This window comes from Triturus cristatus, chromosome 4_2, assembly GCF_964204655.1.
Source record: "Triturus cristatus chromosome 4_2, aTriCri1.1, whole genome shotgun sequence".
In the NCBI taxonomy this organism is placed as follows: domain Eukaryota; kingdom Metazoa; phylum Chordata; class Amphibia; order Caudata; family Salamandridae; genus Triturus; species Triturus cristatus.
Genome location: NC_140586.1, coordinates 469,298,913 through 469,324,474, shown reverse-complemented (window position 1 = coordinate 469,324,474; position 25,562 = coordinate 469,298,913). Strand labels below are relative to the sequence as shown.

Genomic DNA, 25,562 nt, shown 5'->3' with positions numbered 1-25,562 from the left:
AGCTTTGAGTCATCTAAGTTAGCGCAGAGGGTGAATATGCCCGCTGCAAAGAACGTGTACCATGCATTTCAAAAACATTATTTTATGTGCATAGCTCAGTGGTTAACTGCTTTTGTCATTTAGATTCTGTTGGCACTGTGAAGTTAATAAGTTAAAATCGTAATCTAGCATAGAGTGCTATGAACTGGCATCAAAGAGCTGCATGCAAACTGTATGGTACAAGTTAACAAGTTATGTTTTTTCCCAGTCTTTCATTATCCTGATGCTGCTAAAAAAGGCTTGTTTGGGTATAAATACATTCTTATTATTACAGTCAATGCTAAACACTGTGTTATGTTCTGAATCCTGAGTTTGTGCTTCCCCAGACCAAGCACTCTTAAGGAAAGCCTACCAGTATGTAAGACATGTGAATCCTACACCTTGAAGTCCTCTTTATCTTATGTAACATTCTCTGTACACTGATTTACACACGTATGATTCATTGTTTATTCATGTATGTGGTGAAAAGTGCTATGACACCCTACACTGGTGTGAGAGGTGCTATGAAACAAATGAAATACATTCGACAGAGGGGCTATGATGAGATAAGAGGCACTGTTAGAGGTTGATAGTGAGGGAATAATTGAAGAGTCCCAACAAAGATTGTCATATCCTGGTGCACAGTAAGTAATACAATTCAGTATAGAATGACAAATGTGTTGTAGAATGCACCTTTTTGCCTAATGTTCTTGGGGGGAGAGGCCTCCAAAGCCCCCTTTGTATTGGTCAGGCTCACTCACTGCAATTGGTGTGCACCGTACGGGACTGGTCTGACAACATTCACCCGGCCTGCTTTGGGTTTCCAGTCCGGCCATGGCAGGAGTAGGAGCCTCATACCGCGGAATGAAACCAAACATTGAAAAGTTAGTCGCCAAGATGTAGCACCAACCTTCCCATTAAAATGTTTTGATTTCTGCAAACATTTTCAATATAAAATAATATCTTTAGTAATTCAAGTATTTGTTTGGTGTGCACTTCTTTGTGTATTTTTTGCGAATGACTGTGTAAATGTTTGAAATTTAAATAGTACAAATTGCTTGGGGGTCCCCGGCTTCCAGTAGTGACTCAATGGGGGTCCTCAGGAGACAAAGGTTTGGGAACCACTGCCCTATTTGATTAGTAAAATAGCATGTGCCTTACGAATTTCTTCATGATAATTGTTAAGAGCCTCTCTATAGATCACTATCATGTTGGCCCCATAAACCTTCCTCCAAGCCTGTTCCAGGCTCTTACAATTAGATTCAATAAGTGCAAGTGTAGGGAATAACCAAGGAGAAGATGGGGATGATCTGCCCATCGATTTACGTCTAAGTGGAGCGATTTAATCTATGGCTGATCTCAGTCAGTTATTAAAAACAGAAGTATCCTGCTCCAAGTCATCATGTAGTTGTGGTGTAAGACTGTTGAGACTCAAGACCAAGTTGAAGTTATTTATTTTATGCCAGGGGCGATAGCTATGCATGGTAGGAACAGAGGATGAAAACTTACAAGGGAGTGAGATTTCCAATGGCATAAGATAGCTCGCCGTTCACATGAGTGTTAAAATTGCTTATACAGGTGAAATTAGCGTATTGAATGCTGCAAAATGCAATTTCATCTAAAAATGTAGCAAGAACATTTTTGGTAAACTTAAATGAGTGAACCAGAGAGAGAGAAATCTGCTGAGAGAAAATGGCACCCTAATAAAAGGGAAGATTTAAAAACTGTAAAGTAGGAAAAACTGAACTCAGATCGAAAATGATCGCTATGCTGTCCCCCTTCCCATCCTGTCTTTCCACCCAGCGGAAGGAGGAGGAATCCTTCCTGCAAAACTGATCAGAGTGCCACAAAGCAGACACAAATAGGGTCAGCACAACTGTTTATTTAACGGATTAATGCAGGGTTGCACTAGGTTTAGAGCTTGGAGTTGTCTAGCAGAATGAATTGTCACACCCCTATCAGAAGCCCAGTAAGTGAAACCAGCAGCATGTCTGCGCTGGAAGCTAGTCAGATGCGGACTCGCGCAAACGGGCTTGCCTTTGGGGTGACTTCAGTGCACCAGCGGCGCATCCATGCCAGTGTGATTGTTAAATGGGCTGACAGGAGGAAAATATCCAGACCAATAAGACTAGAGCACTGTTAACACGGAAATGGCACCTAATAAAGTCCAACAGTAGTAAAAACAAAATAAAAACAATTCACCTACTCCCACTTGCCCTCACAGTAAAATGCCCAAATAGATTTATAAATATTAGTACTTAAAATAGATCCGAGACATAAAACCGCAGTTCTTGTAACCAAGGACCAAATAGACTGCTGAGTGTTTGTGCCAGAGGGGTGGATAAATTGGCTGCCAGGAGGAAAGGTCCCTCCTCCCAGCAAGGAGACTAGAACGCCACAACACCATTTGCATTTGTCACCCCGAGTGGGACGGGTATGCTCAGACGTGAGTCCCTTGCTCTCCATGCCACTGGAATCAAGCTATCCTGCGGGAAGAGGGGTGAAACCCCGAAACCGGTCCTTGGATGCTTGTTTCCAATCCAGGGAAGACCTGGCCTGGCAGTTCGGCTGGACTGTTCCCATCGGACACAGGGTCAAGACTGATTTGCATGTGGCTGGGTCCAAACTGGAATGGCATGGTGAGCAAAAAAACGATGGATTTAGGCCCAGATCTCTGTACTGGGGTGAATGTATGACACTGTTCTGCATTCTGTCCATCAATAGTTCTTTTTGCATTTGTCACCCCGAGTGGGACGGGTATGCTCAGTCGTGAGTCCCGTGCTCTCCATGCCACTGAATCAAGCTATCCTGGCTGAAGAGGGGTGAAACCCCGAAACCGGTCCTAGGATGCTTGTTTCCAGTCCAGGGAAGACCTGGCCTGGCAGTTCGGGCTGGACTGTTCCCATTGGGCACAGGGTCAAGACTGATTTGCATGTGGCTGGGTCCAAGCTGGAATGGCATGGTGACCAAAAAACGATGGATTTAGGCCCAGATCTCTGTACTGGGGTGAATGTATGACATTGTTCTGCATTCTGTCCATCAATAGTTCTTTTTGCATACAACACCAAAATGGCAGCTCAAAATATACCAACAGTAGTAAAAACAAACGAAACGATTCAGATACTCCCGCCCACCCTCACAGTAAAATGTCCAAATAGATTCAACTTTTTTAGACTATATGGGTAGTGACAGCACAAGTTATAAACACAATGGATATATGTCCACAGACCCTCCAAAAACAACCCAGGAGATGAGCTTGGTATATCTGGGGCAGCCTAACAATGACATTCTGACCTACAAGCCTCCTTAAGGCCCATCCAAAATGCCCTTGCAATGACTGAGCAATCCTTGATATGAAATACAATCTTAAACCCCATCATATACCATGGCGAGAACACTTACAGGTACATAATTATGATAGTTTCCACTAAAACCAAGAAACAATGCACAGCAGACTTGCAAAAAAAGATTGGCACAGTGGAACCACTCTCAGGCTATTGGGAACGATAGGCATACACTCCTGGACAGTGACTCAGGCAAGATGGAGCATATCGTTCTGATAATTCAAGACACCCACCTGCAATATCCTGGAACAAAAAAACGGACACAGAAGCACTGGAATTCGGTCTCCTCAGGGCAGATAAGAAAAGAAATATCAAGAAAATGGAAGAAGAGCCTACTCTAGTTTCATTGAGTCCTACTGTAAGAAAACTATACAGACAAGTGATGGATCTTCAGGACCTCTTCAGGTATCTTTAATATAGAAGGGATAATTATGAATGTAAAACAAAGAGAAATGTGTACATCATCTGATAACCAGGGAATATTCAAGGAGCCAATATTGATCTATATATTTAGACTAATTTATTTAACTGGTAAAACCACAAAGCCTATCCAAGTTGTTCATGGTGAAAAGGACATAAAATGTCTGGTCAGCCCCTCCTCTTCTGGAATCACAATCCAGACCTTTGATAAAGCGGTAGCTGAACGACATGGACCATGACCATCAGCTGCAGAGGGTCGGGTAAAAAACAGCCCATCTCATGTGGAGAACTGCAAGGTCCTCTTTTGTTTACTGATCCCATGGCTGCCCGCAGGTTCAACTTCACTCTTTCAAGGCAGCCAAGTATATTTCAAGGCAAAGCTCAATATCATGGCACATGGTACAACATATTACTTCTCGGGCTTCTGTGTTGTTTAAGTTCCAGAGTCAGCAGAGCAAAATTCAACCAAGAAGATAGGGGGTAAACAAAAATAGAAGTGGAGGCCCCGATATAAGTGGCACAGCATGAAAAAAAATGCTTCACTGTAGTAACAAATACACTGATAACTTCAGGACAAGAAGAGGCAGTTGAAGAGGTCTGTGCATGGAGAAACAAAAATCTGAACAAAGCAGCAAAAGACTCCGACACTATGGCATAGGGCACTGTCTCAGATGTGAGTGAATCACGTTTTGAAACACAAGCAATACTGACAGTCACACCAATGGCATCGGATCACTTTATATGAAAACAGGGCTCAGTAATCTAGCAGGGATGGTTTTGTGGTCGCCTTAAACTGTGGTCACCGCTTATCACGAGAGCCACTGGGGTCTCCTCCTGTTTGCGATTCCAGGTGCAATGTACACACAGGGGAGCTGAACCTAACTGAAAACAGAACTTAACCTTTAGTGGTCCAATAGGAGATTACCACCATTTATACTGATGTGTACTCACTCTGTATCCAGGGAAACAATATAGTAAATGGTAGGTAACATGGCAATAACGTTTACCTCATCACCCACTGCAAGATGGGTTGAAGGATCACTGAATTTCAGATTTAAATGTTTTTTTAGGGGTTTTCTATTCTAGACTGACTTTATGCCTATCTAGGGGAAGGGAAAGCAGTAGTTTGAAAGACATTAAATGACTAGACAGAGAAGATCAAAGCGTACAGAATGAGACACCTGGGACATGTGAGAGAGTTATGGTCGTCCGCAGGCCACTCTGGAACACTCCAGGGGCTGCATGAGAGTGAGACACTGGGGAGGCACTCGCTGGGTTAACAATGTCAAGCCTGATACAATACTCGTTCCTCTCTTGGAAATGTTAGAGGAATGGAAAAAATCCATCTGACTGCCCAAAAAATTTATAATACATCAATAGGGAGTAGACATTATCCTACTAGAAAAAACACACTAAAGGGGAGAAAAAAGAAAAATCACTGGAGAGGGCAATTACTTTTTTTTCATATGCTATGGTGTCACTGATATCAGTTAGACCAGGCATCCCATACAAGGTTATTACATGAACACTTGACTCCGTGGGCAGATACGCAATGGTAAATGTTGCCTAAATGGAGACCCTTTAGCAATAATGTGCATCTATGCCCCTTCTTACTGCTCCAGTGTTTTGAATAGGGACTTCAACAGAATCCCTGGATGTGGTTGCTCATAGACCATTTCTACCTGGGATAGGTTTTATCAGATATCAGCTCCTTCCTAGTGTGCTTCTCAAGGAGAAGGCCCACAAATTACATAATTTTGTGGCAGATGCGAGTGGAGTCACTAGTACATTACAAATCTTGGACCGGTCAAACATTCATGCGAACTTTGCATGTTCTCCTCCCAAACTGTATTGCAGCCTGGGTGGAGAACATGCCCAGGCTATGACTTCCTGTCATAGCACCAAACCACGGCACTTAGACCAATCACAATGCTCAGTGCAGAATTGTGATTGCCTATGGGGAGCCTGGGTGTGCTTCCTGTACAGGTTTGAGCAGGGACCACAGAAGAGAGACCGACTGGAGTGAGGGACTACGGAGGAGAGATGGGCAAGGAAGTGGTGAGAAGTTCTTTCTATTTCTCTTTTATTTACACCCGCTTCCTCCGTCCCCCTGCCTCCAGCACCGCCTCCCCAAATACGTGCCTGCCACCACTGTATATATGAGCAATGAATCTTAACAGGTTGACCAGGGTGCAAGGTGGATGATTTGGAAACACCTTTCATGGTACAGGAAAATAGTAATTTGATAAACCTAACCAAGGGCAAAACACCACATTTTATGATGCATTTAACGACATGCTGGCTGTTCAACTGTGCGAAATGCCCCAAGCCACCAGTGAACTAGGCTGCTTGTTATCTACCACAAGAAGGCAATAACTGTGACTCTCCTGAAGCCCACTAACAACCATTTTAATGTGAAACCTTGCCACCGTATCTCCATCTTTCCAAGATCTTTTGTAAGATGCTTATGAATAGATTGTCTACATTAAGATGAGATTGGTGCATTTGGACCAGTCCACCTTTGTATATGGTAGTGGAATTTCCCTAAACATCAAGTTATTTCATGCATTAACCATTCCCACAAAGATGTCACCCTTATTGGCTGTTATGGAGGTTATGGATGGAATAATTGAATTTCTCTCGGCTAATTATAATTACTCGGGCCACATCCCAGAACATTGTTTTGTTTTTTAGTCCTGCTCAAATAAGAACAGGAAAAGGAAAAGCGATAGGAATAGTTCCATTTAAATGGTCAAGCTAGCAAGCCAGGTCCTCTCAGGACTGGAATACAAGAAACCTAAGACCGATTTTGAACTATTGAGCCTCTTCAGTCAGGTACAGCTTACTGCCAGTAGCACAGTGAGCATGGGTCCCACATCAGAAAATACCCAAGACCGAAACTGATCTAGACTTGCTTCTGCTTCCTCCTGGAAGGGGCCTCGCCCCCTTAGTGCAAGATGTACTATTTTTATGCAGAGCTGTGTCAGTACTGATTTGCATGGGATGGGATTCTGACTCTAGGCAATTCTGCCAGAAGCTCGCCGCCAGATCAGAGAGAGCGTTTGATCTGGTGCCCCCCAGATGATTCACATAGCGGACCGCCGACACATTGTCCATTTTCAGGAGGACACAAGACTGCTCTGTATCCTTCGTCCAGCAACGTACTGCGAAGGATCCCGCCAGAAGTTTCAAGCAATTGATGTGTAACTTCTGTTCTTCGGGTGACCACAACCCTCCTGTAGAGAGGTCCCCGCACCTTGCACCCCAGCCGAGCCTGCTGGCGTCCGATTCTATAACCAAGTCTGGGGTGGAACCGAAGATTGCTCTCCCGTTCCACGCCTCCATATGATCTAACCACCATTGAATCTTGGCTCTTGCCTCGATGGACAACGTGACCTTGTGAGAATATGCGTACCGTTTGCGTAGAAAGAATCCCTTGAGATGCCGAAGCACTCTGTAATGGAGAGGGCCCGGTTAGATGGCTTGGATTGACGCCGACAGAAGACCCACCACCTGAGCCAACTGGCGGAGGGAAATCCGTTATTTGGTTAGCACACAGCGTAGCTCGTGATGGATCTTGGAGACCTTCCTGGTCGGAAGACTGAGTGTGGAAGACATGGAGTCAATGACGAACCCCAAGAATGTAAGGCTCTGTGTAGGCTGAAGGAGGGATTTTCTCTCGTTTATGACAAACCAGAGTTCCTGAAGAAGCGAAATGGCCATCTGAAGCTGCTGTGTCAGCCGACGGGGACAGGATGCAATCAAAAGCAGATCGTCGAAGTAAACGATCATTCTGACCCCCCTGGACCGCAGGTATTTCACCACCGGTCTGAGAATCTTGGTGAAACACCAAGGGGCTGATGATAGACCGAAAGGGAGGGACGTGAACTCGTACATGCGATGACCCCAGAAAAATTGGAGGAACCGATGATGGGGTCGGAAGATCGGGACTACCAGATAGGCGTCCTTGAGGTCCAAACGGACCATCCAGTCGAGGGGCCGCAGAACGTCCCGAAGAAGATGGATTCCCTCCATCTTGAAATGTCGGTAAACCAACCATTGATTGAACTCACTCAAGTTTATCATGGGTCTCTTGCCGCCATCAGTCTTGTCGATCAGAAAAATGTTGCTCAAAAACCCTTGAGGATGAGGAGTAGAAAGGGTGATAGCACCTTTCGCGAGGAGAGACGCAACCTCTGCGTCTACCAGAAGCGCGCCCTGTGCAGAAAACTGAATAGGACGGGGAAGGGCTGTCTGCACTGGGGTCCCTAGGAACTCTAAGTGGAAACCCCTCATAGTCTGCAAAACCCAGGCATTGTGTGTGATGGTCAACCAAATGTGAAAGCACCCTGCCAATCACCCCCTATGCCTTGTGGGAAAGAAGGGAGAACTCTCACCTGGGCAAGAGGCTGCTGCTCCTCCCCGGAATCCTTTCCCTTTACCCCGCCGTCCAGGTGTGGGGTGAAAATTTCCTGTCCTGTACTGTCCGGAGCTTCTTTGAGCTGTCTGGCGTTGCTGATGACCGGCCGAACGGCCCCTGCCTCGGCCGGCCCCGCGAAAAACATGGGGGAACACCTTCTTGATGGTGGACTGTGCTCGATCTAAAGAGGTGAATGTATTCACAAATTTACCGAGCTCCTTGACGAAGGGCTCGCCAAATAATCCACCCTGGGTAACAGCGCCCATCTCAGAGTCCACCAGGTCCCCTAGCTTCGGGTCAATCTTTATAAGGAGGGACCGGCGGCGCTCGGTAGTAAAGGGCACAGTTAGGTGCCGATCACGATCCGGTAAAAAAATTCCCCGTACGACTCGTATCCGGTCTTTTTACCGTACGAATCGTACAAGTGCCGTACAAACAGCCAATTACGATTCGCATGGGAAAAAGTCCATACGAATCGCATTGGGAATCATTCCCCACACGTCCTCGGGTCGGAAAAAGTGTCCGACACGTCCTCGGACGATTTACCGTACAAATGTGAAAAGTGAAGTCCGACCGCGGAATCACGATCCATCCCGTGCGTCCGACGTTACAACTGTATGGTAAAAACACCGTCCGCACCTAACTCCCATTGCAACCATGGAGACATGTGCCCGCATACGCGCCGACCCCCCCCAGCCCCCGCATGTACGCGCCGACCCCCCCCAGCCCCCGTACGTTCGAGTCGTACCCCCACCCGTGTATGTACACCCGTGTACGTGTCGAACCCCCCGTGTATGTACACCCGTGTACGTGTCGAACCCCCCCATGTATGTACACCCGTGTACGTTCGAGTCGTACCCCCACCCGTGTATGTACACCTGTGTACGTGTCGAACCCCCCCGTGTATGTACACCCGTGTACGTTCGAGTCGTACCCCCACCCGTGTATGTACGGTGCGTACCCCCATACACGGGTGGGGGTACGACTCGAACGTACACGGGTGTACATACATGGGGGGGTTCGACACGTACACGGGTATACATACACGGGGGGTTCGACACGTACACGGGTGTACATACAGGGGGGGTTCGACACGTACACGGGTGTACATACACGGGTGGGGGTATGACTCGAATGTACGGGGGCTGGGGGGGTACGACTCGAACGTACGGGGGCTGGGGGGGTACGACTCGAACGTACGGGGGCTGGGGGGGTCGGCGCGTACATGCGGGGGCTGGGGGGGTCGGCGCGAACGTACGGGGGCTGGAGGGGGGTCGGCGCGTACATGCGGGGGCTGGGGGGCGGCAGCGCGTACATGCGGGGGCTGGGGGGGGGGTACGGCGCGTACCGGGCCACCTACTCTGGTCGTTTCGCGGCGTACTTCGCTTTTCCAGCACTTTTTGGGTGCCGTGAAAATATTGCCGTCCGGACTGCTGTCGGTTCAAATCGTACTTCCTGGGTCGTGAGACGCTGCCTGAAAGCGTCCCGACGTCACGTCGCAGCATTCCCGGATCTCATTCATATGGATATTTTCGTCGGTCGGTGTTTTTTACGATTCGTACGGAAATAGTGTTTCCGTGCGAATCGTAATTCCATGTTTGTAAAGTTGTACAACCGGGTACGAGTCGGACGGAGAAAACGCTCCGACCGACGGTTCGTACCCGGTTTTTACCGGATCGTAATCGGCACCTTAGCGTTTCCCATGAAGATCACCACCCGTTGTGCCCATCCAGATAAGGTCTCTGTAGAAATGATGGAGCCTGATTCCTTTGCCTCCTCTGCCATATCTAGAATTGTTGTGATGGGACCGAGAGCGTCCAGGAGCTTATCTTGGCAGGCTCTCCAGGATCTGTCGACCCCCTTTTTGGGATGTCTAATGAACTTTTGAAGAAAAGTACCCATCCGAGGGTCAATTTCAGGCGTGTAGGACACTTTACCCTCCAGAGTGGGGCGAGGACACTCCACCCAAAGGCAGTTGCGTGTCTCCTTCTCAAGGGGGCGTCTAATGTGGGTGGCCATGCATGCCGCTACTTTGTCCGTTGGCTCCCAGTCCGAGTACCGTGGGTGGGCTATATCATTGGGGTCCAGCATATCCGAGGTACTCGGAGGGTTTTGAGAGGTGCTAGGGAGAGATGGAGGGACTGGGTCAGTAGGAGGCAGCACCGGGGCTGCAGGAAGGGGAGCGCCGGCAGGACTGACCGGTGGCTATCAAGGAAAGCCTACCTAAGGCGATCAAAAGCATCCCCGTCCCACCTGCGTCACAGGGGCGCTTTGGCGGTGGGGACCCAAGGGGATCAAGGGGAATAGTGGTTGGGGCAGTGAGTTGGGGTGCTATCTGCTGGGACAGCTGCGCAAAGGCTTGCTGAATCTAACGAGAATGCCTGGTCTCTAAGGGAGAGATATCCTGGTCCACTGTCTGATAAATTGAAGTGTCCATCGACTCATAAAAGGCATCTCCCCAAGGCATGTCAGCGAGGGGATCCTCCTCCTCCTCCTCGGGAAAGTCCTCGTAATACTCCATGGGGGCAATACAATACTCACGTGAAGTGAGACAAGAAATGATCTGACCTTTGAAAGGAAACATTTTATCTGGGCTGGGTGTCAGCCTGCAGATGGTTTCAACGTGGCAAAACCACACAACGTACCGGGTTCAAGCCCGAGGGACTGACTGCTGGCTAGGAAACTTTTTAAACACACCCGGCAACCGGGTGAAACTGATCTGGGCAAAGTCCCTTAAACACAACTTGCCACAACAATACAGGACCTCCAAGAGGCGTTCTCAGTAAAACTTATAAATATACAGACTCTGCCCTTGAAGAAACTGGGCCTGGGCACAAGCGTTTTTCAATATGGGGCTGCGTGACATTCAAAACAGCCTCCGCCGCCTACAACCGTCCAACGGCGTTCTCCTCAGATCAGAGGCTCCGGTGCATCGAGCGCGCGACATTTGAAACTCTCTGAAGAGAGATCAAATGACGCGACGCGGACACACAGCCTCCCGCGCCTTCTGGCGGTGGGAGGACCCTGGAGCGCAGCCAGCCTAAGCCGCGTAGGGACGGAAGAACCGTACCCACGGCAGACTCCCCACAGCGCGGCCCACACGCTGAGGGGAACAACAGGAAAACAAACGTGCTGCAAACGCGCCCTGCAAATAAACTGTGAACAAAGAAATTTATCGCACACCGCGATCGAGGCAAAACCGCATAGCAGTACAATAAAAGAGCGCGGAAACCCACGATCGCGTGACAGAATAAAGCGCTGCAGCGCTACGAATCATTACAACCAAGTCAAAGTACATACAAGAATATCAAAGCACTACACAGTCACAATAAAAACTGAAGAGTACATAACTTGCTGCGTAGCAGCGAAGAAAGAGGAAGAGAGGACACTGTTGATGGACTATGTTGGGCTGCCTGGCCCCTGATTGGACACTGCTCCTGTATAATGATTGGTTTTTACCATGTGCTAGTTTTTTGACTACCCTTTCCCTTTGGTTCATGGGAAATGTAGTCTTCTGTTATATATTCGCTGCTATTGATTAAAGTGATGAAAGAAGGCATAATCCTCGCATCCAGTCCGCACATAGAATTTGAAATTGAATGCTAAAAATTAAGTTAGTATCGTCCATTTGATTTAAGAGAGGCGCTCAAGTGCATCAAACAGAATCCTTCTATAGAAGATGGGTGGCCTCAACTGAATTTAAAAAAAACAACACCTTCCCATTAAAATTAACATTTTGATTTCTCTATATTTGTCTGTGAATCAGTTAGAATATTTAATCATTTGTATATATGTTTGATGAATGCTTGTCTGTGTGTTTTTGTGTTTGGTTGTGCGGTTCATATCATAGAACTTGCTCAGTCTGAGGTTCCCTGATTCCCGTAATGACTTAGTGGGGGGATCATGGATTAAAATAATGATTCAGTGGGTTTCCCTGGACTCCAGTTATATTTAAGTCGGGGGTACACAAATGCCAAAAGGTTAGGAAACACTGCCTTATACATTTCTATGGCTAAATAGCATAAGGTTTTAAAGAAGGCTATGGCATACAACAGCAGGCAGTTTTTCTCAGCCAGGTTCAGAGTTCAGATTCAGATCTTTTGCAGTGTGAGTGATTTTTCTTGTTTCTGCTGGTCACATAAGGCGAGACCCCAGATCTGCAGGTACACTGTAAACATTAGCTGATAAATCTGACTGTAGAACATTTTACGCCGATTAGCTTAACATTTCACAAGGATAAATAATATATGAACTAAATCTAACAGGTGTTTATTTCCCTCCATTCGATTATGAGGGGTCTGACTTTTATCATCTAGAGGTCCATGAATATGCCTGACCAGAAATGCCTAGAGGAAAAAAATGTTTTTTTATGTCATACTCGAGCGAAATTTGTATCGCACCTATCCAGGTGTCATAAAATGAACTTCTGTGTATTTTGCATATGCCATGTACAAGAATTATATAGGCCTGTGGCACGTTAATCGGGATGGGTTTTAATTCACTGATAATTCAAATGAAGCTTCACTTTAATATTAATTTTAATAATACATTTCTGTTTTCCTTTATATTCCTTTAGATCCGAAAGAATGCCTGAAGTCCGGTCAAGGTTAAGCAAAGAAGTTGAAAAACAACTCTGCCAGCTCTTGGGAAGTGCTCGCTTGTGCCTTGTGTACAAGGGAAGTGAGCACGGGGTCACTCCTCAAGCATTTCATAGTAAATGTGACGCACAGGGATCTGCTTTAGTGGTTGGGTATAATAATTCAGGTTATATTTTTGGAGGATTTGCAAGTGAGGGTTTCAGGTCAAGGCAGGTGTTTGTAAAAGATGATAAAGCCTTTCTCTTCGGAATTAACACGAAGGACGCCCTCCCTCACCTGATGAAAATTCCTGTTATGAACTCAAATAATGCAATTTATGACCTGTCACAGAATGGACCTACCTTTGGAAATTTATCATTGCAATTTCTCGCTAACGGTTTACAAGTTGCCGCAAATACTGCAAATGATTACCAATTTAAAACTATGGACCTATTTGGAGATGACAGAACCTTGGTGGATATTGAAGTATATCGTGTAGAAGGTTCGTATTCAATTTGACACAATTTATACATTCTTTAGTTATTTATATTCCGCCAGGGATTATTTGCTTCTGATTCTTATTCCATAGGTCTTGGTGATAATATGGATTCCCCATGGAGGAAGATTTCTTGGGCGGCTGAGTAAGTTTTATTTATGAATAATTAAATGGAGTCGAATGTCAAGAATTTTAGAAAAATGAAACTAGCCTAATCTTCGTTTCCAACTCTAAATCCACCAATATGCTGTATTGTAGGAAACCAGAATGATAAAGCTGTGAAAAAGATGGGCCCTCTGTCTGAGCACCCACACTGTCAAAACAGTCTACCACCTGACAGGAAATGCCAGTTTCTTTGAGGAATCCTGAGAGTACACCTGGTAGCTTGGCACAAGTAGCTAGACGTTCATAACCCCTTAACTGCTGGGCCTTTTCCCCCCCAGTGCTGAGCATTTTTTTGGCTATTTGGGGTAGTTCGCGATTAGGCTTAACTTTTCGTCCACATAAGGTATCCACGCCAAATTTGCGTCATTTTTTCCAGCTTCATGGGGATTCTAAAGGTACCCAGGGTTTGTGGATTCCCCTGGAGGGGACCCAGAAATTAGCCAAAATACAGGTACATTTTGTGTTTTTTTTTTAAAAATGAGAAAAAATGGCTACAGATAAAAGCGTCTGTTTTTTTTCCCTACATGTTATCAAAAAAGGGGTTGTGGTGCTGAAATCACCATCTTCCCAGCTTTCAGGGACAAGCAGACTTTTGTCAGAAAACCAACATTTTTTTACACAGTTTTGGCATTTTTCTGTGACATAGCCTATTTTTGCTATTTTTTGTGCTTTCAAACTCTTTCCAGTTAATGGTAGGAATGGGTATGAAAGCAATAATGGATCCTGGGAAGCTATACTTTTTAGAAAAGTAGACAAAATTCTGAATTCATCAAGGGTTCATTTTTGTAGATCCTTCAAGGTTTCTTTATGGAAACTAACCGTTGACTATAGGAAAAATTGAAAATTAGTTGAAAAAAACAGACATTTTGTGTCAACGTTTTCACCTGTAACTTCTTCTCATTATGACAGCTGTTTGAAAGCAATATACAGTTACATCCGCTGGACCTTTCTGGTTGTGGGGATATAGAAGACTTGTAGGTTCACCAAGAACCCGACAAACCCAGAGCCAATAACTGAGCAGCGTCTTGCAATGGTCTTTAATTATGTACCGGGTATAGAGCAATTATTCTGGGGTAATGTATACATGGCAAAATCGGTATGAAAGATACCTATGGGAACAAAATATAGTGTTCATAAACAGTAGATATTTGCACATTTCCATAATTGGGTGTATCCATACTAGCATGAGAATTATAGGTCATTTTACAAAATGAGTTCTTTTTTATACTTTGTCTTTCATTTGGAAGGCAGACATGCATCAAAAGTCAATAGGTAATAACAGTTGCTCTACAATTCTGTGTTACCCTAAGTCTCCCGATAAAAATGGTACCTCACTTGTGTGGATAAGCCTAGTGCCCGCGACAGGAAACGGCTCAAAATGCAACGTGGACACACCACATTTTCACAGTGAAAACTAACCCTTTTTTTGCAAAGTGCCTAGCTGTAGATTTTGAACTCTACCTCTGCTAGCATCTAGGGAAAGCTATCAAGCCTATACATTTTTGAAAACTAGACACCCAGGGGAATCCAGGATGTTACCCAGATTCCCTTGCAAACCTAAAAAACATATTTTCCTCACATTTCTGTGGTGGAAAGTTCTGGAACCTGTGTGGATCCACAAAATTCCACCCACCCCACGTTCCCCAAAGTCTTTAGAGAAAAATGGTACCTCACTTGTGTGGGAGGCCCAAGTACCCGCAACAGGAAACAGCCCAAAACGCAACGTGGGGACACCACGTTTTCACAGTGAAAACGGACCCTTTTTTTGCAAAGTGCCTAGCTGTAGATTTTGAACCCTAGGTCTGCTGGCACCTAGGGAATCCTATGAAAACTAGACACCCAGGGGAATCCAGGATGGGGTGACTTGGCTGACTCTCACCAGGTTCTGTTACCCAGAATCCCTTGTAAACCTAAACATTTTTCTAAAAAAACACATTTTCCTCATATTTCTGTGTTGGAAAGTTCTGGAACCTGTGTGGATCCACAAAATTGCACCCACCGCACGTTCCCCGAAGTCTTCCGAGAAAAATGATACCTCACTTGTGTGAGAGGCCCAAGAACTTATTGAGGAGACATCAAAATTGCCTATCACAAAGCAACCTGGTTATGCAAGGGGGTCACCTGGGTTTTTGGCCCCATGCTCGGCAGCCAGCTAGGAAAACCTACTAAACCCACACATTTCTGAAAACTAGACACCCGGAGGATTCCAGGGAGGTATTGGTTGCATTGATCCCCCAACGTTTTCTTACCCAGAATCCCCCACAAACCTCAAATCTTGCTGAAAAAAACACTTTTTCCATACATTTTTGAGTGGGAAAGTTGTGGGATCACCGGGCTGACACACATTTCCTACCACCCAGCCTTCCCCCAGGTCTCCTGATAAAAATGGTGCTTCACTAATGTGGGAGGCCCAAGTACCCACAACAGGCAAGGGCCCAAAACGTATTGAGGAGACCTCAAAATTGCCTATCACAAAGCAACCTGGTTTTGTAAGGGGGAGGGGGGTCACCTGGGTTTTTGATGGCCATTCTTGCTTTCCTGATGGATGCATTGAACTGTTTCCCCATTTTATGTTTTCCGGGCTTTGCACCTGGTCACATTGTTTCCTTTGGGTACTCATAAAAGACGTATGTAACTTTGTGAAATGTATATGGTTTATATGATGGGAAACCCAAAACCTTGTGGTCTGTGCTACTTGCCATTCAAATGATTGTTTCAGGTTTATACACAGATATTCTCCAGAACTTAAGCACAATTGGGATACAAATACCGGGCCATAATATGAGAGAAGTTAGTAGGATAAGGTTCTGCTTGATGTTGTCTAATGCTTCATGAAGGTCAAGATCATTGAGCATGATTACGTGAAAGTCTGGGAGTTAGCAGAGTCTACTGTGCTGTAACAAAAGGTCAGAACAAGTTCTGCATCATCTAACCACATTGACCACCACTCTATTCCTCTATATACTATAGGTTTTTTCCCGATTCTCTGCATCAAGGTCAGGAAATTCAGTAATGTTAACTATTATGGTAAAACGTGCAACGGATGCTAGAGCAATTTTGTTTAGCTAATGCAAGCAATTTCACTTATGGAGGTGTTGGCACAGTCTGCATTCATTCGATACAAACACATTGAAATATATTTTAAAAAATCAATGTTTTTGGTTCAAATGTCTGTTGATGCAAAGCAGAGTTCCTACTATAAGCATTTGCTATGTATTTGAAATCTATGTAATACTTTGTATTAGTACTTCACTCACTGGTGCCTACCTATGAACAATGTCTGGTCGGTGAGATAGCAATATGTGACTCTCAGGATAGACACTGGTGTGGGTTATGAACTCTGAACTCACTTGTTGATTGCTGTGGTCCTGTTTCTTGAATTGTACTATAATATGCATTTGCCCCTGTGCAGATTTTAAAGGGATGATGTAGATAAAATAAGCAAATAACCTGAAATGTTTTATGTGCCCTTTGACATGAGCAAGGAGAATTCTTATCTCAACACACTCTTTTTTTTTGGTGCCCTTTTTAATAAGTGTGTATGTCAGGGCAAATAGTGTAAACATGGTATGCATCCTTTATGCCCACCAAAGACTCCCTATGAGACTTTATTGAAAATACATTTTTATGGTGTTTTTAATGAGAGGCACCAAGAAACTAGACCCCGTGCATTTGTCTGTGCATTCCAGATACTATACAGCACTTTATTCGTGTTTGCCACTTTGGTCTTTGACACAGTTGTACTTATGATATTTTGCATTAATAAATATTTAATGGCAGCAAACGTAGCAAAGCAAAATAAATATCATCAGCAGTTCCACAACCAATACATTTACCCAATGTAGCACAGTATTAACCATTGCCACTTGGTTGTCACCTAAAATATTACACGGCCAAGGAGTGAAATGGCATGTGTGGTAGGTAATGTGTAGTTATGGACTTAATATGATTTTGTTCATGTGTTGGTCGATGGAGAGGCCACCACATCTCATCCTCACTAAGCACAAGTCCTGTTGTACTCTGAGCGCATCAGTCATCTCAAAATTGACAACCCAACATAAAGGCTCCATATATGCACATCTCAGCATTCCAAATAGCTATTCATTTAACAGTCACTGCAATAAAGTGAGTGTAGCAAACTTGTCCCAATGCAGTTCAAAGCAGAAGAAAACCAATCAGTCTGATATTTCCAAGGGTACATTCAATATACCTGAAACTTACTAGTAGCTGTATCAAGCAAGGGCTCGCATCAGCCAGAAGCAACAGGTATAGCCTGTGTCATGGAATACAACAACTGAAGTGGACTCCTATAGTGTTGCCAGTCAGCCACAATTGGCAGGACTTTGTGAGTCATGTGAGGGATAACTTCCCAGAAATCTGTGTCTCCCTGATCCTGAATTGGTGTTCCAACCTAATGCCTTCCATCATAGCATCCTCACACTCCTAACTTCTTTAACCTTTTATGGATGTCTTGTAGTTGTGCTTTCTGGAAAAGTTGTGAACTGAAAGTCCTGTAATATTTTAAAAGAAGGCATAAAGTTTTCCGCAATACAACTGCTACCACCATGTCTGTCCCCCAGAATGGCAAGTACAACACCCATTGTGAGATGCGGAGAACTATTCAGATGCAGAGAATTAGGCTTTTCTGATATAAGCAGAAACCTATGGGAGGGAATACTGTTTGATGGCAGCATACACAGTGGGGGAAGTAAGATATCCCCCTTCATGGTACTAGTATAACAAGAATATTTTCACATTTGCTAAAAAAAAATTCAGCTTTTTGTACAAATAGTAAACGACTCATATTTAAAGATTCAGACTTTCAGGTTGTTACTAACTTTAATCCTTAATTCAGAATCATTCAATCTACAAGAATCAATTTCAGATCAGTACATTAACATTTTGGATGTTTTACTAGGTTGCTGTACAATTCGATCATACTCTGTCCATATTTATATCCAAGATGATTCATAGGTTGTGACCATGAATTTAATCTGTTTTGCAAATTACCACATAGCAGTGTATGGCCCCAAATAATTTTCCATTCTTTTGTCTCATTGAAGATGGTTGGTCCTTCTCTTTCATCACTCTTTTGAAAGAGACCCATAGGTCAAAGGACACAACATGAGAACTCAGGTATGTCAGGAGCAAATTTCAATCCCAGCCGCTAACCTTACTGGCAGACACTTGCAGTAGGAGAAGAGGAAATGAGGTGTAGCTTGCAGCTGCTTTCTTGTAGGGGCTTCTTGCATGGCCCAGAGCATGGCTGTATGCCCCTAGGAAGGAGGGGCTTGCACCTGGACCACTATAGATCTTACTACTTATTGACCAGGGGCACCCTCATCATTTTACTCCTCCTCTGTGTCCACATCGACCACCTCCTTGGTGTTCTCTCCAGCTCCTGTCTAGAGACTCTTGTCTGCTTAGTTGCCGAGGTCTTCTCTCTCTCCTTCCCCCTTGGCCCCATGAAAACCCCACTTTCTCCTTGGCTGCCATTAGAAAAGCACATTTGAGAAACCTATTAGAGTGTTAAATGTGTCATGGAATGAGAATGTCACATAGTTCTTTCCCATTTAAACTTCCAAATTTAATGTGCTGCTCTATCAGCCGGTGAGTAACAAAGAAAGAAATTAACCACATATTTTCCAGTTTTTTTTTATTTTAACAAAAATGATTTTTTGACATACAAAAGGAAATGCCACTCACTGATGATAAGTAATGCTTAGATACACTAAGGCACTGCTACCCCAACATTCACTTTTGATTGCAAGAACAAGATCATGATTTGATATTTAATTCTTGTTTGTTGATTGGCAAAGCATGCACGTGAATCCTGTCTGTGTTGAGGATTATACTTGCAATAGTACATTTTATGTACATATCATGACAATTCCTATTTTGCGTATGTAAATCTGAAAGTATTTTTTAAATATTTGTAACACACTGTCTAAGGTGTGTGTGGGTTCTGAGAAATATCTCAGGGACTATTTAAGTAATGTGCATTTAAAATAGAAAAGTCAAAAACAATGACTGAATAAAAAAGAAAAGCTAAAGGAAAGTTTGTGGATGTATCAATATAATATATATATTAAGAAATGGTAATTGTTCAATTATCAGTACAAATATATACATTTATAACTATTTACATTTTAATTTTAGTCAACGCATAAAATAGCTAAGACCTGGATATAAACAAACATCAAACAAGGCGCTACAAAACTTTCTACATGTTTCCCTCCACCCACTGTAGTGTAGCCATGACAATGGCCTGCAATATCAGTTTGTGCTACATTGCTTCACTTGGTCTTCGTACTTAAGTCAAGTTTAGTCTACTTCTGGAGCACCCCTCCTGGGAGAAACTGAAGTCTCTCGTCTTAATCCTCAACCATTTATAGGATTTATAGACTCAAAGTAGAAGCAGGATAGACAAACGTTGTGGGGCAGTCCTTAGATGGTTTAAGAATAACCTACTCCCTGTTTCTTTGTCCTATCAGGTTTGTCGCAGTACATAGGTAACTCCTACTTGTCTTGAGTTATTTTCTTCCGCAGTGGCATTCTCTGACTTGCAGAAGTGGAGAAATCTGTTACATATGTGGATTAAAAAAATGTGTTTAGAAAGGAAAGGACTCTACATTAGTGTGAAAGTGTGTTGTGGTACATGAAATATAAACTAATTAAATTGAATTTACATGCATGTGATCTATGAAGTTGTGTAAATTAATTCTACCTGTTGTATCTTTTTATGCACACACTACCTGTGTGGTTTGCCATGTACATTGAAATAATTACTTTGTGTGAAAGATGATTGGATTATAGCGTGTAACATATGAATGAATGAATGAATGAGTGAGTGATGCCCAGGTGGATCGCATCAAGACTTGCAAATTTAGAAGTAACTTTGATGCGAGTAGCATGACTTCTGTATATAGTTTTAATGTTGGGTACAAATCAAGCATGATGCTGTTATAGCATAACTGGGCATGGTGCAAGGGCAGGGAATAGAAAGCAGGCCAACCTGCTTTATTAGTACAACTTATGAGTGTGTGATTGGCTGAATGTCTTTCTTAAAACCGATTTTGAGAAATTGGGATGTTGGTTGGGGGGGTATGTGAGCCCTTCTCAAGCAACAGCCACAATTCATTTCAGGGTGAGCTACAAAAAAATCACTACATTAGCCTGTGCTTAACCCTCCATTAGCCTGGCACTAAAGCAGTGAGGCTTAATTTGGAGACAATATGTGAAGTATTTATGCAGCACACAAACCACAATGAAGTGAGAATACAAAACAAAAATCCCTTTCTAATTTAGAACAATAGAATAAAAGTTAATACATTATTTGACACCAAATCAACAAAAATCCAGTAAGTAGAACAAGAGGTCTGCAGTTTTAAAGATTCATGATAGCTATAGTTCTTAAAAGCATAAAGGGTGGTAATCTGGCTGATTGAAAGTCGCAAGTTAAGGCCGACTGTGATAGAGCTCGGGTCATATACAGTGACCAGGTTAGGCATGCTGAAAGAGTTCCCTTCTCAAAGTCTGGCGCGGGTAGTCCAGTTTGTGGTGGAGGGAGGCCACAAGGAGCAGAGAGGACATTGTGGGTGGTGTAGCATGAGGAGAAGCCTAGGTGTCATGGTCAGTCATCACTAGCATGAAGATCTTGTTGGATGTCACGGATGGACATTGCTGGAGCTTTATATTGGCGGTCACTGTGAGCTGACAATGCTGTGGCTTGAGGAATAGTTCTTGTGGTGCCAGTCGTCGCTGGTGGTAACTATAGAGCAACATTGGTATGGGCTACTTGTACAGTTTTAGTTTTACTAACTTTTTTTCTCCGCTTTTAAGCAAAATGTTTCATCTCGTAATTTAACCACTAGCCTAATTAAATCCGGTATGTTTAAACAAAGGAAAGTTCCATTACTCAATTGTTTATAATCATAATTTATATCAGTGTGCTCTAAGCTTTTAGAAAGGTCTCTAAAATTAAGTATAACTTCCCAAGCAAACTTTTCTGCAAAATATAACTGTTCTAAATCTTTCCACTACTGAACCATTGCTACAAGATCTGAAGCGAGAGTTTTCTTACGGGCTTCTGAACGAACAGTGGATCTAATGGTGGCTTTTTCATCAGTAATTAAAGTAGAGCGAGTCTGTCGCCCATCTTGCTTATCTATATCTTTATCGACGGAAGAGTGATGTTCTTCATCAGAAGGATCCTCCTCAGGGGCAGAGGGAAATTTATACGGGGGCGGAGGTCGATCTAATAGGATGGAATCATCTTGAGGTTTATTAAGCATAGAATAAAGGGGGCGCCTAATAGGGTACTGGCCAGTTACCTCTAAACAATGCTCCCTTTCCTCTTTTTCTTTTATTGCTTTCATCTCTTTATTTTTTAATTCTAACGCTTTTTTATATATCATTTTTTGCTGTTCTTTTTCTGCTATAGCTTCTTTTTATCTTACTCTCTCTTGCACTTCTTTCTTCCACATTCGTATACAATCAAACATATCTTGTCAACTTTTTTTTCTTGAATAACCACTGCTCTAGATATTGAATCTTTTTAAAGTCAAATGACCCATTCACAGGCCATCGTAAATCGGGATCCTATTTCGTATATTTGTTCCACAGTGTACTATACATTATGGAAGAAATACCATATTTAATGTACATATGCCTATTAGGTGTCCCCTCTGGGGAAGCCAGCTGACTTCTTTCTAAATCTATTTTGGTACCACCAAAACAGCAACACAACCTACGGAGTGTGATAGGAGCAGGCATGCTACCAAATTTTTGTAAAATCTTACTTATCCCAGATATGTCAAAGTAGAGAAAAATCTCCACATTACCTGCCTTTATCTTTTGCAAGAGAAAAACAAAAAAACAAAACCAGGATCTTGGCCAAGCAAATCCAAAATCAAGAGTGCCGCTTCAGCAAACTTACCAAACAAAAGTTTCCAACCTCCCAACTGCCAATCTCTTGGTCGACCTAATGGTCTCTGCAAAACTTGCACCAAAGGAAGTCTCAGTTGGGACCGGCCACCACCTGGAGGGTCAACTCGAGAAAACCATAAGAGTCGCTTCGGTCTGCAAAGACAAGCGTTTCCTCATGCAGGACGTCTCCTGAGCAAGATTCCATTCCTCCGTCAAGACCACTCCTTCGGGTGGCCGCGTCTCCAATGAGCCCCATGAGTTGGGCGCCAAACTGTGGAAATGTGCCTTTTAAGGGGCACACCGGTGCAGGGTTCACCCTTCTCTGTCCACAGGTCCTTTAACCAACAAAATAGAGATTGGCACTGAAGCTGGGATTCAAATAAGATGTTTATTATTCACTTGAGAGTGGGACTACGTCCACACTGCACTCTCAAGTGCTGCCTGAGGTAGTACATGGAATACAGAGACCATGGTGCTTATATACACCCTTTGTTGCAGAGTAAGCATGTAGTTACAAATACAAAGGAATAGTTACAGCCAGACCTGGACAGATGGGAAATCACTTAGTTAGCAAAGTGGGAGGGGTAACAGAACTGCTTACAGTTGCAAGACACAGTTGACAGTTAGGCTACTTGTTGGTCACACACCTGCAAAGTCTGACCTCTGTTTGGTGTATCATCCAATGAACCTCAAGGAGGCCATACCTTAGAAGTAAGGTCATCATGGAAGTCCTGCTATGTGATGGTGATGTGCAACAGGCTGAAGAAATCTTGCACTCTGCTTCTGGAGAATCCCTCTACCTGTATAGTCAAGAAATCTTAATCGCCACTGGACATTACCAAAAGTGTGTTTCATGATTCCTCTCACATGTATGTGTAACTCGTTACACTTATGTTGAGGCACTGTAGGTGGAGGTCAGAAGGGGGTGTGACAGTGGGTTGCCAGGGCACACATGACATCACCTGCAACTAAGACAAGTGATATTTATTAGAATGTGGTAATCCTGAGAATATAGATTATTAATAAATGTGTGCATTCAGTCTTAGTGCTCTTTGTGTCTACTGTTATGTGGTGTAGCTATGAGTGACTGTTTGTGATGTCATTCATTTGGTATTCAAGCAGTGCTAATATGAATTTGGTTAGGTTACCTAGTGATTGCATTTCATTGATATCACCAGCAGCCAACAATTGTTCAAGAGTCAACTTTCAGAAAATGTATCCATAATGTGTGCACCCATGAAAATTGTGTACGCTCATTGAAGCAGCTCTGTCTTCAACGGCAGCTTGCACATTGATGGACTGCCAGCAGTTTCTGCTACTGAAATAGTGTTTCTTGTGGTGTAGTGGTTAAACTGCATTGTGTGTGCAATCTATGGAACCTAATACTTGTAATAAGGCGACTGGCATAAAATTCCCTTGCAACCCGTTGTCTTACTGCCAGTGATGGTGGCATAGTAATAAACTAGTTTAATCTGCTGGTAATGCTTCTCTGGAAATGTCACAAGCAGCATGATTTGAGAAACCCACTGCCCTTTGCAAGGATTCAGTGGTGATTAAATGGGGTTCAGCTACTATTTTAAGATAGGCAGGGATGGCTTGGGATTAGGCTGTAGTTGACGTATAATCCTGCTTCATGTCTGCAACCATGTTAAGCATCAAATCAGATGAACAGAAGTAACTAACTATGGCTGCTTCCCTGCATATAGCAAAGATGTTGATCCTCTGCCTCTTAATCCTCTTCCTCCTTAAATAATTGCTCCTCAAAATGATAAGCAAGACCACAGAGATATTCAGACACACTGAACATATTTTTTGTCTGTGACTTGCTTTGAGCATATATATATGTGTTTTTAATTTCAAATACTTTATTGATTTTCAAAAGGAAATAGAAAAACAACAGAAAGAAACATAGGTATGCCCGTCATGTCAAGGTTAGAACAACATACAGATAACCCTATAACAGCCCAAAAAAACGAACCTCTAATTCCGAGACTGAATAAAACAGAACAAAAAGAAAGAAGAAAAGAAAGAAAAAAGGAAAGAAGAGAGAGCAAGGGGAGAAAAGAACAATAGACACACTATACAATTATTATGCAATGCAGACACAAGCGTAACCCAGTATTAACAGATGTAACCTACCATACTGTTGAGACATAATAAACAGATCAGAGCCATACAGTAACATTTTAGTTGAACTCACGGAGGTTTATGAGAGTCAAAATAATTGTCCAAGGTATTCCACATTTATCTGAGAGTAGGTTTCCATGGAGAGTTTTGTAGAGCAATGTTATCTGCACCCCTCAGGTGAGTAATCCAGTTAATCCACCCTTTATAGGAGGTCTTGCTCATGTCCTTCCAGTTAGTAAGAACCATTTTCACAGCAGAAGTTTGCAGAAGATCAAGAAGAGCTTTATCAGGATCAGAACTTAAATCCGTCCTCAAAAAAGCCATAGTTAAGGTAGAGAATTCTTTGATCCATGTACAGTTAAACATTTCAGTTAAAAGCAAAAATCTTATCCCAAAAGGGTTTCACAGACGTACAATGTAGAATAAGATGGGCTAGTTCGCCCATTTCTTGATTGCAATTTCAACATATTGCATCATCTCTAATCCCTAAAGAGAATAAACGAGCAGGAGTCCAAAAAGCTTTATGCAAGAGCGAATACTTAGTTTGAGATAATACCGGAGATATTTTATTACAAGAGACAGAGCTCTACAGATGCGACCATAGAGAATCAGATAGCGGGACAGAAGAGTGCGAGTCCCAAAACGCTATAATCTTATTATTGAGATTAGTGGTTTTAGGATGAAGGAGTTTATATATCTGAGAAACTTGATGTCCTAATTTGTTAATTTTCTCCACGAACATTGGTAGTGATGGTTGAACAAGGGATAATTTGGATTTTGACAGAGCCGTTCTTACTTTCAAAAAATTGTAGAATTCAATATCAGGTAAATTATATCTAGTTAGTAGTTCTGAGAACGTAACTGGGTAAGAAGAATCTTCCAGTTGGGAAGGGAAGAAGACACCTTTTTTAATCCAGGAATTGAAGGTTAATCTTTTGCCCTTATAAAGTATTTTGCTGTTATACTATAACGATTCCATTTTAGATCCCCTAATACTGTTTCCAGTTTATTATCTATCTTTAATAATGCCAATTTAGTGTTTTTAAAGATAGGTTTAGAACTAGATG

General features: G+C 43.2%; 1 protein-coding gene across 1 annotated transcript in view; it reads left to right on the top strand.

Annotated features, from left to right (window-relative positions):
- The window catches only part of LOC146834563 (interferon-induced protein 44-like), a 509,270-nt gene that overhangs the window by 92,883 nt on the left and 390,825 nt on the right, over positions 1-25,562 (top strand). The window contains exons 2-3 of the mRNA XM_085601971.1: positions 12,779-13,281; positions 13,369-13,420. Of these exons, the coding sequence (XP_085458097.1) occupies positions 12,789-13,281; positions 13,369-13,420 (545 nt within the window). The 5' untranslated portion in view covers positions 12,779-12,788. The remainder of the gene's footprint in view (positions 1-12,778; positions 13,282-13,368; positions 13,421-25,562) is intronic.